Source organism: Heloderma suspectum, chromosome 1, assembly GCF_057233095.1.
Source record: "Heloderma suspectum isolate Gila_16-S chromosome 1, 16-S_ref, whole genome shotgun sequence".
NCBI classification, from domain to species: domain Eukaryota; kingdom Metazoa; phylum Chordata; class Lepidosauria; order Squamata; family Helodermatidae; genus Heloderma; species Heloderma suspectum.
The window spans coordinates 23,784,840-23,801,289 of record NC_139458.1 but is presented as its reverse complement, the minus strand read 5'-3'; the positions used below and the strand labels follow the sequence as shown (position 1 = coordinate 23,801,289).

Sequence of the window (16,450 nt, the reverse complement as noted above, 5' to 3'; positions counted from 1 at the left end):
AAACTGGCTGTGTTGCCTCAAATACGAAATGCTGCGTTGCCACGTTATCTCTGTATATAAAGCAACTCTGCTGTAAGTCATATCAGACTTTCCAACAAGAATCAGGAAATGGAGGGACACACTGCACAATAAGCTTTGTGCCACCACTAATCATAGGCCTGCATATCTGGGAAGATGTCTTCTATGAGATGGCATTGAATCTCATCTGGCCCCAAGTATTTTGTGTGCAAGATGCTGTCAATTGCATCTGCCCACATCAATGATAGCCAAAATATGTAAAAAAAGAATAAGGACCTAGGTGTATGCAATCCTCAGTAGGTCTGGGCCCACACCAAATAATACAGCTGCATATACAGCTGCATATACAGGCTATGAGGACATACAGGAGAATGTCCTCATAGAATCATAGAATAGTAGGGTTGGAAGGGGCCTATAAGACTATTGAGTCCAACCCGCTGCTCAATGCAGGAATCTAAGTCAAAGCATCCCTGACAGATGGCTGTCCAGCTTCATCTTGAATGCCTCCAGTGTGGGGGAGCCCACTACCTCCCTAGGTCATTGGTTCCATTGTCGTATTGCTCTAAGCGTCAGGAAGTTTTTCCTGATGTCCAGTGGGAATCTGGCTTCCTGTAACTTGAACCCATTATTCTGTGTCCTGCACTCTGGGGTGGTTGAGAAGAGATCCTGGCCTTCTTCTCTGTGACAACCTTTCAAGTACTTGAAGAGCGCTATCCTATCTCCCCTCAGTTTTCTCTTCTCAAGGCTAAAATACCCAGTTCTTTCAGTCTCTCCTCATAGGGCTTTCTTTCCAGTCCCCTGATCATCTTCGTTGCCCTCCTCTGAACCCTCTTCAGTTTGTCTGCATCCTTCTTAAAGTGTGGTGCTCAGAACTGGACACAGTACTCCAGATGAGGCCTAACCAGTGCTGAGTAGAGGGGAACTAGTACTTACCGGGATTTGGAAGCTATGCTTCTATTAATGCAGCCCAAAATAGTATTTGCCTTTTTTGCAGCCACATTGTTGACTCATATTCAGCTTGTGATCTACAACAATTCCAAGATCTTTTTCGCTTGTAGTGTTGTTGAGCCGAGTATCCCCTGTCTTGTAACTGTGCATTTGGTTTCTGTTTCCTAGGTGCAGAACTTGGCATGTATCCTCATTAAATGTCATTCTGTTGTTTTCTGTCCAGCACTCCAGTCTATCCAGATCACTTTGAATTTTGTTTCTGTCTTCCAGGATATTAGCCATCCTACCCTATTTTGTGTCATCTGCAGATGTGTCCTCTATGTCTGGGATATGGAACATTCGGCCCATGGAGCCTGCTGGAGGAATCCCCTTGCTGGTGAGTGGAATTTGGACAGGGCTAGCTGTTCAAGTGGCTTCACGCAGCACTCCCATGGGGATGTGCCGCATGAAGCCAGAGACTTGTGGCTTCATGCAACACGGTCACAATATGTGCCATGCAAAGCCAAGAACTCAGCCACCTGGCCAAGTCTCTTTCACTTTGCTGAGAGAACCACAGAACTCTGTACCCCTCTCTGTATGGAAAAAGACAAAATGAGTGGGGTGATGACATCATCACCGTCACGCCCACTGATGTCCTCCAGGCCATAGAGAGCCTGGTGGTGGGTAATTTACCCCCCTCCACCCAGTTCTGCTTCTGCACCCCTGCTTCCTGTGATGGCACTGAATCATTTCTCACCCAATGTTTTGAGTGCAAAGTACTGTCAAGTGTGTATACCCACACCAGTTATAGCCAAAATATGTAGAAAACGTTAAGGAACTGAGGTTGTGCACCTTGCAATAAATATTGGACAATCCCAAATCATACACCCACACATCCAGCAGAGTGTTCTCTACCAGATAGCACTGAATTGCATTTGAACCTGGGTTGGGGGACAGGGGCACAAGAAAACTGTCGTGGGTATGTATGCATGCCTACTATAGCCAAAATTTGCAAAAAAGAGTAAGGAACTGGGGTTGTGCACCCCACAATAAATTTTGGGCCACCCCAAATCAAACAACCCGATGTCCAGGAGACCATCCCCTATGAAATGAGATTGAATCATCTCCAGCCCAAAGCTTGTTGGGGGGCACAAGACACTGTCAGGAGCATGCCAATAGTAGCCATAATATATAGAAGAGAATAAGGAACTGAGTGTGCGCATGCTAGAAAAAACTTGGTTAATCTTGAAGGGGACAGTCCGCCAATCATGGAGATATATCAAAAGGGGTAGTCCAGCACATACTTTGGGGTGCAGGGCATTTGCACATTAGGTTCTTATTTAATTTACTGGTTTTGTTTCAATCTTTTCCACAAATTAGGAACTGGGAACTAGTAACCAACTTGAGCATCATAATGGCTGCACTCTCTATACCAGGTCTGGGCAGAAGGTAGATTCTCTTCTACTGGTGGACATAACATAAGAACACAAGAGCCATGCTGGATCAGACCAAGGGTCAATCTAGTCCAGCATTCTGTTCACACAGTGGCCAACTATCTGCCCATGGGAAACCCACAAGCAGGACATGAGTGCAACAGCACCCTCTCACGCATGTCCCCCAGCAGCTGGTGTACATAGGCATGCTGCCTCTGATACTGGAGGTCGCACATAGCCATCAGGACAACTAGCCTTCTCCTCTATAAGTTTGTCTAACCCCCTTTTAAAGCCATCCAAATGCGTGGCCATCACTATAACCTGTGGTAGCGAATTCCATAGTTTAACTGTGTGCTGTGTGGAGAAGGGCTTCCTTTCACCTGTCTTGAATCTCCCACTAATCAGCTTCATGGGATGACCGCAGTTTCTAGTATTATGAGAGAGGGAGAAAAATGTCTTATTTTTCATCTGATTTGCAGTAAATCAGTCAGGGTTTCTGATTCTCAATTATTTAAGTATAGCAACAAGAAAAGTATTTTTTCAATGTAAATTAGGCTGCTGAAATGAAGAATGCTTGGGGTAACCAGGAATGGACTTCTGTGTGAAAGGACAATGAGCTTATTTCAGTTCTGGTACTGAGAACAAATCCATAAGATCAGAATGTGACCAGAGGCTTCCTGTTCTTTAATTCTAAAGGTGCAATCCTATGCATGTTTAAACAGAAAAAAGTCCTACAACTCCAAGCATTCCCCAGCCAGCATGGCTGGCTGGGGCAGCCTGGGAGTTGTACGACTTTTTTTTCTGTCTAAACATGCATAGGATTGTGCCCAAAGTGTATGTCTTTTCCACCTGGCTCACGCTGGTGGATCTTGGAGGTTCTAACAAGAGAAGAATAAAGTATATGTGACAAGCCTAAAGCCTGCCCACTCCCTGCTCTATATCATACCAAATAAGATGAGTACTTAGAGCAAAAGGGAGAAGAGTACCCATTTCACTTAGCCTTTATATCCCTCTGTAAGAACAGAGGAGAATAAATTATATGTGAATCAGAGAGGTGTGAATTTGAGAATATGGCGTAGCAAAGAACAGATGACGCTGCCTTACACTGAGTCAGACTGTTTGTCCATGTAGCTGAGCATTTTCTACTCCAATTGGCAGCAGCTGGCTCTTGAGAAGGGATCTTTTCCAGCTCTGCCGCCTGAGATAATATGCTGAACCTTGCCTCTTCTGCAAGCAGGGCATGTATTATACCATTGAGCTATGCCCCACTTCCCTGCACCTAGGACTTCAATTGCCATTCTTGTATCACATATCAGAGCCCTTTCCTACTGAATGATCTACAAGGCATCTCCTAAACAAATCTTCTGTCCCTTTGCTTAGCACTAGGAATATAAAATACATGCTTTGGCTGAATGGTAAAAATGGTGAGCGGTTCCACTGCAAGTGCAGAATATGGCCACTCAAGTCTTTGTTGGGTCTAGACAGTCCGATCATGTTATACCAGTTCTGTACCAGCTGCATTGGTTGACAGTGCATTTCTGGGTCCACTTCAAAATGCTAGTTTTGACCTTTAAAGAAACAGGTTGGGTCCAGGTTATTTGAAGGATTGGCTACACCCTAATTAACCTGCCCCTGTATTAAGATAATTGTTGGAGGCCCTATTGCTGTCCCACTGTTAAGATTTGCAAGACTGGGGGGCATTAGAGATTGGGCCTTCTCAGTGATGGCTCCTGCTTTGTGGAACTCCCTTTCAGAAGATATGCAGCTGCTGCTGTTTTTAAGAGGATTTATACAAAAATCCTCTTAAATTTCTTTGGCTTTTAATTGAAAGGTTATTATTATAAATGCTGTTTTTGATACTGGTTCATTTTAAATTGGTTTCAAAATTAATGATTTTATGAACTTGTTATACTGATATAGAATTGTATGGTTTACCTTGTAAGCCACCATGGGAAGACTGCGATCTTGAGAAGTGGCTAAGAAATGCATATAATGCTACTACTACTAGGGGAGAGCAATCCTATGCTCCCTAGACAGCATCTGGGGGCAGGGGGACACACGGGATATTTTGGATTCCTGACTCCGAGTTTGGAGACTGGGCTCTGAGGCAGGAAACTGTGCTCTCTGCCCCTCTCCTCATAGTCAGTGTGGAGAGAACTGTGCCGGCTACCTCTGTGCTCGGGAAATGGAGCATGGAGACAGGGAAAAGCCTGGGAGTGGGGAGGGGAGGAGACTGGGGCAGAAGCCATACAACAAATCCTATGGCCACCCCAGCCTCCTTCTTTCCTCTTCCCCAAAGCCTCTACAATATGGGCAAAAACACCTAGCTTAAATGCAGCACCGCCCGCTCTGCATAGGATATTCGTAAGCCTCTGCATTCAGAGGCTTACAAATACCCAGGGCGGATCACATAGGCTTGTGCCCTTAATAACAATTAATAATTATAAGAACTTCCCCCCTCCTCCCTCCCCATGCCTTATTCCTTGTGTGCCATGTGTTAACTTTAGATTGTAAACCTGTGGACAGGGACTGCCATGCTATTTATCTTTGTAAGCCATGCTGGGAAACATTTTTGCTAAAGGGTGATATGTGTGTGGGATATAAAATAAATTTAAAAAAATTATAAGTCTGAAAGGATCTTGTTATATTAAAACCAGTTGTCCAAGCATTTTTGTATGATTTCTAACTTTAGATTAGTAAAACAGGTACATAAAAAGCTGTGTAGTTCTTCCTACGTATATTACATAGCCGGACTTGCAGGTTATATTCTGCCTTATGTACTAGGGCTTAAACACCACAGTGTCCCTAAGGTAAGTATAGGTGATATCACAGCTGAATTCATAGTGATGTAGCCCATGATAGATAATGTTTTGTTCAGTTTTCAGAAGAGGTTTGGTTTAGAGGCTGGGGAAAAGCAATAAAAGGAGGGCTGCTGATAGGTTTTCCAAGGCATCTTTGGAATTGGTTCTTTTGAGATAACTTTTATCTTTGTTGCCAATACACTGAAAAGATCGACAATGACTGGCAAACATATGAGTACTTACAAGTGCAACTTTGTAATATACATTACAAAATGCAAATACTCCTGGCTACCGTGTGCAGTATGTTAGAAAAACAACTACTGACCTTTGTACCTATAACAGAAATCACAAGTCAGCGATCAGGGCAACAAAAGAAGGTTGGATAACCTGTTGCAAGGCATTATAATTTAAATGGCCACAACTGTTTAGAATTGGAAATATTCCCAGGAGAAACGCCATAGAATTTTGGGACACTAGAAGCAAGAGAGAATTTCTGAATATTTATTTATTTACAAGATTTATATACTGCTGTGCCTCCAATAAAATTTCTGAGTGGTGATCAGTAAAAAGGAAGAAAAAAGAATAAAAATACAGAGTTAAAATCTTTAAAATAAAATTATGCTAATAAAACCGTGGCTGGTTAGTCAGAGGTTTGTTTAAAGAAAAATGTTTTCAGCGCGAGCTGAAAATGAAACGTCAGTGCCCAACTGACCTCAACAGGCAGGGAGTTCCTTAGAGTCAATACACTAAAGGCTCTTCTCTGAGTGGACTTCAAACGGACCACCGGTCCTTGTGGAACCACCAGGACCACCTCATCTGCTGACCTCAGTGACAAGCTGGTCAGGGAGAAGGCTCAGATATCCTGGTCCTGGGTTGTTTAGGGCTTAATACTCCGGGAGAGGGCGGAGGACAGGAAGGCCTGGTGTGCTATGCTCCATGGGGTCACGAAGAGTTGGACACGACTTAACGACTGAACAACAACAACACCAGTAACAAAACCTTAAGCCTGGCCCAGAAGCAAACATTTAGACTGAACAACGCGTTCTTGTGAGGATTAAAAATTAAAAGTGGAGGAAGAACCATATACACTGCCCTGAGCTCCTTGGAGATTGGATAAAAGTGCAATAAATAAAATAAGGTACAATGAATGCATTATGTAACAAAGAGCATGTGCAGAGTGTTTTCCTCGCATGCGTCCACATTCTCTTTTCCGTCTTCCTGTATATCTGCGCATTTTCTCTCACTGGCACACAGCTCCTAATGCTCCATATACAACCATCAGGGAAGTATTTCCTCCTGCTGCGCATGCTCCATGTTTCTCCACTCCCTTCACTCAGAAAGCTCCTGCCGCGTCTCTCTTCCCACCTGAGGCTTTGCCCCGCCCCACCACCAACGCGCCCGGCCGAGCTGACGCATGCGCGGCGCCGCGGTAAACAGGGGAAGAACTTGGCTCCTCCCAGTGTACGGCGTGAACGTTTTGTGGGCTTCCCTTTCGGGCAGAAGAAGGGTTCCCCCCCCACTCGGGTGCGCCTGCGCGCCGGCTTTACATCCGGGCACTGGGGCAGGATGAATGCTCCTTTCCAAGATGGCGGCGGAGGGAGGAGGGAAGGAGATGAACGAGATTAAGACCCAGTTTACCACCCGCGAGGGGCTGTACAAGCTGCTGAGCCACTCGGAGTACAGCCGGCCCAACCGGGTGCCCTTCAATTCGCAGGGCTCCAACCCCGTCCGCGTCTCCTTCGTCAACGTCAACGACCAGAGTGGCAACGGCGACCGGCTCTGCTTCAATGTGGGCCGGGAGCTCTACTTCTACATTTACAAGGGGGTCCGCAAGGTAACGCGCCGAGGAGGGGCGAGTGTCATTTGGCAGGGCTGCTGGCCGTGTAGAGGAAGGGGCCGGGATAAGGATAGCTCGAGGCTGAGGGGCGGCTGCGGGGGTGCCCGGCCCTGTGGCGGGGCTCACCCTTGGGAAGAAGCCTGCCTGGCTGGTGTGTAGCAGCCTTCAGGCACACCGTAGTTGTCAAGAAGGCGTCTCCTCACCCTTCTATTATCCTTTCAAGGGTCCGCTTCCTTGTGGCTTTTATTTATTTATTTATTTTTGCTGGGGGTAAGGTGGGTGCTAACTTGCATGATTCCTTCGGTTGATTTTTGCGGAGGGCGGAGTTGTTTATGCTCAGCTCAATGGCTCAGGCTACTCGGGATTCTGATTATTCTGGGAATTCACTTTTTAAATTTACGTAGGGGTAGGTAGACCCTTGTCTCGCAAAATGTTAAGGTATTCAACCCTGACAAGGAGCACAAATGGTCCCTCCAGAAGTGCGTGAGGGCTGGACACTAGATAGCAGAAAAGTTGTTTGTTTTCTCATGCTCCTGAGAGTGGGAAGATGAGAGGAATAGATGGAGCTCCTGTTCTTCTGTTAGTTTATTTAACACTCTTTTCCCTTCCCCCTACCATCTTAGCTAAAAAAAATATTTTGGTGTTCCAGGAATATTTAGACCTGAAGGGTGCAATGCTAAGCATGTTTAGACAGGAAAAAAGGTCCTGCAACTCCCAGCATTGGGGGATGCTGGGAGTTGTAGGACTTCATTAAAATCTAAACATGCATAGGATTGTACTCTAAGTTGTATACCTTTCCCCCGTTTTTTAAAAAAAGTTGATTTCCTAGTTTATAGGACAGGTGAAGCTTGTATATGTTCATCTGTTTCTGCTGCATGATGATGGCAGAGTATTAAAAAGGAAACATTTACATGGTGGTAACGCCCTTTAAGGTGCATGTATCTTTTAAGTCTTGGTATTAGCTGGGAAGACTGGGTATCTTGCTGTTGAAAATGAGAAGTTACAACAGTGCTGGGGGGGTGGGAAGGAAGGAAAGGCTTTTTTCTGTTGAGAAATGTTATCAAAGTAGTGAAGGTGCTTGTGCATTTAATGTAAGTTGGTAGATACTTATGTGATACTTGTGGGTAATAGAAACAGCTCTTCCAGTCCTTCTCCTGACTTTAGATATGTAATCACTGTTTATCTTACTTACTAATATAGTTTAGGAAGTCTGCACTTTTATTTTGTGTTGAGTGTCTTAATGCCCTTTTTAATTAATGTAGGCATAACAAATCTGGGTTCTGCTAAATTAAAGTGAAATGCATGTTTCCTGCTCAGTAGGAATATGATGTGTTAAAATACCAGCAAAATATGGATAGCTTTGAGTATCACTGGGTAATGACTAGCCCTGCAGACCAAGTGAAACATTCACTTACATGAAGTAAAGCCCACATCTCGTACAAATGTATCTGTCCTACATCTGTGTGATCCTTTCACTTCAAACAGAGAATTCATTGTTGAAATGTTGTATTTGTATATAGGGGTGTGGTAACTAATATTGGTAAAGTAACTTTAGCGGACTCTTGTTTCATATCTTGGTGAAAAGTACTGCCAAATGGTAATAGTTTAAACTTTATAGTTTTTATAGCCCTTTCTTTGCAAGTTACTGTGCCCCAATTATTAAAGTAATTTATTCAAATATATGTTCATCTTTCCTCAACTGTCTGTTCTGTAGTATATTCAGATGTGTTTTATATGGAATATTTACAGCCATGTGCCACTCACAGGAACCAATGTTTAGTAGAGCCTAGTCTGCATGTCACTAAGAAGGCCTGTGGCACGAGCTATCACAACTGTAGCTATCAAAACTGTAGAAAACAGGAGGAAAAACAGTGTGGAACTAGGACACAGATCTTCAAATGTCACCTTAACAACTAAAAAGTCAACAGTGCAGCCATTATATTTTATTTGGTTTCTTTTAGCAACTCAGCATCTCCTTTTCAGTGAAAAGGATGTTTAAAGTACACGACCAACAATAAGCTTGGAGAAACATATCTTTCAGATATGGTTGCATAATATTTTGAAAGGTGCTGTAGAAGTCAAACAATACTTTAATACATGGGGGGAGCAAACCTATGGCCAGTAGACACTGTCTAGAGGGCCATAGGATTGTTCGGTTTCTGGGAACCAAGGTCGGAGCCAGGGCTCCAACCGTGGTTCCCAGAAACTGCCCTTCTCCTATTGCCTCATAGCCAATGCAGTTCTCTCCACTATGGCTACGTCTCCATGCCCAGAAATGGAGCACAGAGATGGGGGGAAAGGGGGCAATCTCGGGGAGGGGAGGTGTCCATGGAAGCTGTTTTATGCAGCTTCCTATTGGGTCTCCAGGCCCCTTTCCTCCCCAAAGCCATGCCTAAATGGGTAAAATCACCTATCTAGGCAAAAATGCAGGGTAGCCAGAACATGGAGGAGAGGATCCTCCTCCATGGTCCAGCCACCCTGCACAGGCTGGTCAGCACGGAGGCTGGCAACTGTCTTGATAGCATTGCACCCTAAGGCTGCAATCCTGTGCACATTTAGCTTGGAGTAAGCCCCATTGAATACAGTAGGAATGACTTCCGAGTAAACATCCGTAGGATTGTGCTGTAAGATGGCTAGAGACTTTTAACCTTAGGAAGGAACATAGGAATCAGGCCATTGGTCCATCAAGCCCATTATTGTCAATCCTGACTACCAACAGCTCTCCGGGGTTTCAGATAAGAATTTTTCCACCCCTACCTTGAGATACTGGGGATTGAACCTGGGACCTTCTGCATGCGAAGCAGGTGCTTTACCCACTGAGCTATGGTCCCATCTCAAACAAGCTTCTGTGATTGGGAATTGAACCCAGGCTATGGCAGTGAGAGTGCTGAGCCCTAACCACTAGACCACCAGGGAACCTTAAAAGTGCTTGAATCGTTTTAGGTGGTGGTACTCATGAACAGGAACTCAGCTGCCAGTGTGCTATGGATACCTGCATTGGTATGCATGGACTGTTAAATGTTTTTGTGAACTTATTTGGAAGGCTTGATGCAGCAGGTGATTTATATTTTGTTGTATTGTTTTCATATGTAGATGAGTCTATAAAAGCTTTTTTTGTGTAAGATGATGTTTGCTTGTTCAGGTGATAACTTAAGAAGAAACTTAATCTGATTTTCTCAGAAAACTGTAAGAAAGAAGTAAAAAAAAACTTGAAACAATGTAATTTCTGTAAACATAAATTTCAGTTAGAAGGGACACTGTTCCAGTCAAAGATCAAGTACTAAAGAAATACTGGGTTATATTCTTAATAAAACTAAAGAATCAGTCTTGTGGAACTTTATCTCCATGTTTGTAACTTTAAGGATGCAATCCTGTGGCTGCTAGACAGTGGCTAGACAGCCATAGGATTGGTTGGTTCCCAGAGAACCGCCTCCCCACCCCCTTCCCCGCTGCGTCGTAGGCAGTGTGGATGGTTCCTGCACTTGTAAGAGCAGCGTGGAGCTAGGGAAAAGATGTGTTCTCGGGGGGCAGGGAGTTCGTAAGTGCCGGTACGACACTTCCTTATGTGTTGTCCGGCCTCCCCACCACACACTCTGAAATCGGTCATATAGCCACGAATGCAGGGCAGCTGGAGCGCAGACGACATGATCCCTTCTGCATTCCTCCTGCCATGCATTGGATAGGTGGTCGCCTCCAAGTTCGGAGGCGGCTGACTGTCCCCATAGGATTGCTCCCTAAGCCCGGTTTTCATGGGGAAAAAAATGCTGTTGACTGCAGTAGTTACTCAGTTTCAGGAAATTGCCTGCAATTTTTTTCTAATGTTGCAGTCCTAAACACTTACTGTGGAGTAATCAGCATTGACCATAACGAGACTTCTGTGTATAGAGATATAGAATTATGTGGTAAGTTACTGTCTTGTATTTGGGGAGACTTCAGCTACGCATGAACTTGCTTAATTTGGCCATGCCCGAAATCATATTGATTGTGGGGTTATGCATACCATATTTGTTTGCAGTTTGTAAAGCTAACGTCTTAGGTCTTTGCACATCACCATCCCCTCAGTCTTCCAACCTTTGTGGCTGGGATCTTAAGAGCTACTTCTAATTTTATTTTATAGGCTTTATTATTACTCATATTAATATAGTGCCATCAATATGCATAGCACTTTATAGAGCAACAAAAGAAGTCCTGGGCCAGGGAGATTATGGCTTAAAATATTTACATTATGAATTCAATACAGAGAGCTGCTTTAAGTGGGCTCAAGGGCTTACAAGGACTTGGTGGAATTTTTCCCTTTTTCCTTTGTAGAGCAAATCATCATATTTATCAAAAACCAAGGTGGTTTGCTGTACGGAGGGAAAAGACAAAAATTTCACTGGGTCCTTGCAAGTCCTTGAGCATGCAAAAAATATTCATATTGTAAATATTTTAAATCATAAGCTCCTCAGGGCAGGGACAACTGCTTTTGTTTTGTAAAGCACTATGTGCACTGATGATGCTGGTACTGAAACTTCAGCTCGCTATAAGGCATGCTGGGTAGTGTGGTGGTGAATTGCAGATTGAAAGATGCAGTCCAAATACTTGAGTGCATGGTATTTGTGTCAGTCTTTGGATCCCAGCCTTTTTCATCATTTTCCCAGATCGCCTTAGGCTAGTAAAGTATTAGAAATGCATTACATTCAAAGTGGGCAACATGGTACTAAATTTAAGATTGTTAAATTCTCAGTGGTTGGGAGTTCACAGTGGGTTTTGTGGGATATTAAGTGCTAGCATTTATTGCTGAAGACAACTGAAGTTCACATGCTACTATGGACTGGAGCTATAGCTCAGAACCTATTGTTAGGCTACAGTGCTCTTCTGAATACCACCAAATGCTTGTAAAATTGTATTCTGTTTCTGTTACCTGCATAATCTGCTTTTGACATATAGTATTTGTAATTATTTGTAGCAAATCCATTGACTGTAGGAGGTATTGGTATTCTAGGGCATATACTAAGGCTTATACCCTCCTTCCTGGAAATAAGCCCCATTGAATTTAGTGGGGCTTATTTTTGAGTATAGGCTAGCACTGTAAAGACCACTTTAGGTGGATTAGCTATACCTAGAAACTCAGTATTTAACTAATGATCTTAACAAAGCAAGGTTAGATTTTTCCATTTAATGCGTATCACGTATGGTGGATGTTGTAATCCGTGCAGGTGACTAAAGCAGATTCTAATTATTCCAGATCAAATAAGAATATAGGTATGATCTTATGCATGCATTGGCTTTAACTTTGATTAGTCTGAACAAAATAGATGCTGTTTGCATGGATGTGTGTTGGCATTGACTTCAGGTGTATTGTAGAGAACACCTGGCTTTGGTAAAATGTAGGAAGTTTTTAGATTTTATTTATTTATTGCATTTATATCCCACCTTTTTTCCTCTTGCAAGGAACCCAAGGCGGCTTACATTATCCTCCTCCTCCACTCCATTTTATCCTCACAACAACAACCCTGTGAGGTAGGTTAGGCTGAGAGTCTGTGACTGGCCCAAAGTCACCCAGTGACCTTCCATGGCCGAGTGGGGACTAGAACCCCAATCTCCTGGCTCCCAGTCCAGCACTCTAGCCACTACACCACACTGGCTCTCTCTGTTACTACAAGCATCTTTGGATGCTTGTAATAAGCAGCCAAACAGAATGTACAGGAAATTCAGGCATTACAGACCTGCTGTAAGATGTCTTTGCTTACTGAGGAATCTGTCCCTAATGTTCTAGCCTGTCAAGACAATCTGTTGATAAATAGTGACTGTTGAACTTACATCTGTTAAGCAGGGAAATTAGTGTGAATTTTGTTCTTACAAAGTATTTGAAAGTTTAATCTATTCTGTCATAGAGACTTTAATGATACAGGGAGGCAAGTTTTTGTAGAAGAGCCATACTTCTATTATGCTTGCCTCTTTTCTGCCTTTGAAGTTAGAAGTGCCCGACAGCCCAGGTGGAAGTGAAAGTTTATGAAGCAAACCTTGCACCTTATTTGTGGGTACTCTGGACTTCAAGATGATGTGTGTCAGAAATAGAAAGGAGGTGGGAAATCCAGGTACTTGTTTTTCCATCCCCGGGAATGCATTTTATTTCACTGTCTCACATGCACGCGCCCACACACACCAGCAGTGTCCTGAAGTCATTAACTTATTCTAAATAGCCCTTATGTCTGAAGTCTCATATCTGCCTTGAAGGTCTCATGTACCCAGCTACAACAGCCAATGGCTCCTTCCAGCATTAGTATGGAAGGGTGAATTACTCAAGGGGTGGACTGTCCTGATCTTGTGTGGTCTATTTTACTTCACTTAAATCCTTATGGTCCACTGTGCGACTGAAAATTGACAATGTATACTCAGGATTAGGGATGTCACGGAACTCCGGGAAGGGGGTGGAGTCTGGAGGACATTCTCCCGCTCAGCCCCTGGACCCCAGTCTGCAGACCCCTTTGCTTGCCTGACTCAATGCGTGCTGAGGTGGGCAAGCTTGGGGATCCCTGCTTAATGGTCTAATTAGACAATTTATGCCTGCTATTTTACGTGAATGGTGCTATTTATGGCCGCCATTTTGGGCAAACTGACCATGTACGTAAAAAGTGTACCCTCAGTTTACTGTAAAATGGTAGCTTGCGGGAGGTTAGGCACCCATGGACTGTTGGTGGCTCGCCAACTGTTGGGGATCCGGTAAGTTGAGGTGATGGCAGGTGAGTTCAGCCATCCTTACTCAGGATCCCTGGCAATTTAAGGCGTAACTAATCTGTTTTAAGTGATACTGAATATGCACTCTTGCTTAAGAAATGCCTTCCTGGATCAGACCAGGGTCTACACCGTCCATCACTCTTCAAGAATTCTAACAGCCAGTAGGCGCTAATAGTTTATCAGAAATTGGTCAGTTGTTCACCAATGGACCACAGTCTACTTTCTGCCCACTTCTGAATTACTGGATAGCTTCTTGAAAAAAATCAAAGATTTTTTTTTTAAGTAGGCATTTAAAGTATAAACATTCCTAGAGTGATACTCGTGCCAGATCCCTAGCTAGTTCAATACTCTGTTTTAAAGTGCAATGTCAATAGTGTGGTAAAGTTACCAACATTTATGATTTAATCATTTGAGCTTTTTTATTTGCACTGAGATGTAACAATGATAGTTTAATTGGCTTGGCTTTTTGTGTACAGGATAACGGACTTAACATGAAGGAAGCACTTGCCTCCTGATAAGATACTTGCTCTTGGGTTCAGAGACTGATGGTCCCCCACTTGAAGCTAGACTTGATGAGGCCCAGAGAATCCCAGACTGCAGTAAAGTGGCTAACAGATATGTACAGGCTCTCTGGCTTCTAGAATTTTGTACTTTATGGTTTTTCTTCTTCTGTTGGAGTCAAGATGATTAATTCTGTCTAGATTACTTTACTGTCCATATAAGCAATGGTACTCTAGGAAAGCTGACTAATGATCTTGTGTTCATGACAGGCACCTGCTAAAATGCGTAACATCTTGGAAAGCAGGGTGACAGGGTTAGACAGGCTAGTGCCCTCTGGATGTTTTAGACTACAACTCACATAATCCCCAGCCAACATTGCCTGTAGTCAAGGATTCTGGGAGTTGTAGTCCAAAACATCTGCAGGGCACCAGGTTGCCTGTAGGCACTATGGGTATGTAAAAGTCTTGCAGCATGATCCTGTGCATGTTAACCCAGAACAATGTTTCACTATTAATTTGGTCTGATCTGTAAGTAAATAGGCACAGGACTGCTTCCTTAATTCATACCAAAATTTTGTAGGATATGTTATGTTGTGCAGTGGTTAGGAGAATGAGCTTCAGCCCATAGTTCAGATATTGCTGTGGGTCACTGTTATGTGTTGTATGTGGGGCTATCTTTGAATATAGTTTGGAAACTTCAATTGGTTCAGACTATGATGCTGTTAAAGGGCTGCTTTCTCTCATATGATCTTGACAGATCATTGAGTTTTGTTTCTGAAGCCCTTCTCTGGCTATTCCACCCACAGAGATTAGATGGGTAGTGATTCAAGAGGGTCTTTTCACTGGTAGTCCCTTGCCTTTGGAATAGCCTCCCTAGAAAGATCCATGATGTACCTATGCTCTTTTCTTTTAGATGTCAAGTTAAGACATTTCTTTTTACCAGAGCTTTTAAATGAACTATTTTTATATGATCTTTTATTTTTTATTATTGCTGATTGTTTCACTTTTGGTTGTTAAAACATTGTCATTGTAAGCTTCTTTGGAAGTGTTGTATTCAAGCAACTCAATTTTAAAAGATAAATTAAAAACTACCTTTGCCATGAATGCACTGGGTAGCCTTAGTCAAAACCACCATCTCTCAGTGGACAGTAAGGCTCTGTCTGATGGGACTGTTGCAAGGATGCTTGAAAATGTATGTAAAGCTCTTCTTAGCACTTAGGTCATACCAGTGATATGGTTATGTTCCTCTGCATTTCAGTCACAAATTTAGCCAGCATCTGGCTGGTAGTTCTCCTCTTGCTGGTTGACTTGAGATGGTGACAGTAAGGTTACATAGCTGGGTTGTATGTAAATTGTATATTTGGTGTTTTGAAAGTAGATACCATAGTAAAACACGATCCCTCTACTCATTACTGGATATCTGGGTACTGATGTTAGCAAGTGATGCATTGCTTTTTTGGATATGCCTTCTATGCAGGAAACTCTGGGTTCAGATAAAAGTTCTCATTTCAGGATCAAGTTCTTCTAGCTTCAAGATTACATGAGCTATAGGTTAGGGTTTCTTTGTGTTACTATGCCAAAGTTTGTAGATCTGATATTTGCAGTGCTCATTTCAATGCATCTGTGAAGTTTCCATTTCTAGTAACACAACTTTTAAGGCAACAGACACTGGAAAACATCTGTGAACCTCTAGGTCAGCCATGTAGATAACGTTTTTTAAAAATTTACAAGTCCACTTTCCCAACATCCTTCCAGTGTCATGAGATGCCAACATTGTGGCTCTATTCAAGGTGGAGTTTAGTAATGGTCTAATTATGGTGCTTGCTCTTTGCTTGTATTAGTCCACTAGGCTAATAATGAAGTGTGGGTTTAATACGTACATTATGTTCATTGGTGGAATTTGTGATTAGAACAGAGATTGGGGTTGAGGACATTAACCTGTCAATGACTTCGTATACATTTGATACACTGTGTATGAACATAAGAGAAGCCATGTTTGATCAGACCAAAGGCCTATCTAGTCCAGCATTCTGTTTTCACATGGCCAACCAGATGCCCGAATAGGAAACCCAGAAGCAGGACATGAGTGCAACAGCATCTTCCCACTTGTGTTCCCCAGGAACTGGCATACAGTAGCATACTGCCTCCAATACTGGATGTAATATGTAGCCATCATGACTAGCAGCCATTGATTACCTTATCATCCATTAATTT

At 43.1% G+C, this 16,450-nt stretch overlaps 1 protein-coding gene across 3 annotated transcripts in view; it reads left to right on the top strand.

Annotated features, from left to right (window-relative positions):
• Nucleotides 1-6,737: 6,737 nt before the first annotated feature.
• The window catches only part of WDR20 (WD repeat domain 20), a 77,917-nt gene continuing 68,204 nt past the window's right edge, over nucleotides 6,738-16,450 (top strand). For all 3 annotated transcript variants that reach the window (XM_084838429.1, XM_084838444.1, XM_084838435.1), the window contains exon 1: nucleotides 6,738-7,013. In XM_084838429.1, coding sequence (XP_084694555.1) covers nucleotides 6,750-7,013 — 264 coding nt within the window. In that variant the 5' untranslated portion in view covers nucleotides 6,738-6,749. The remainder of the gene's footprint in view (nucleotides 7,014-16,450) is intronic.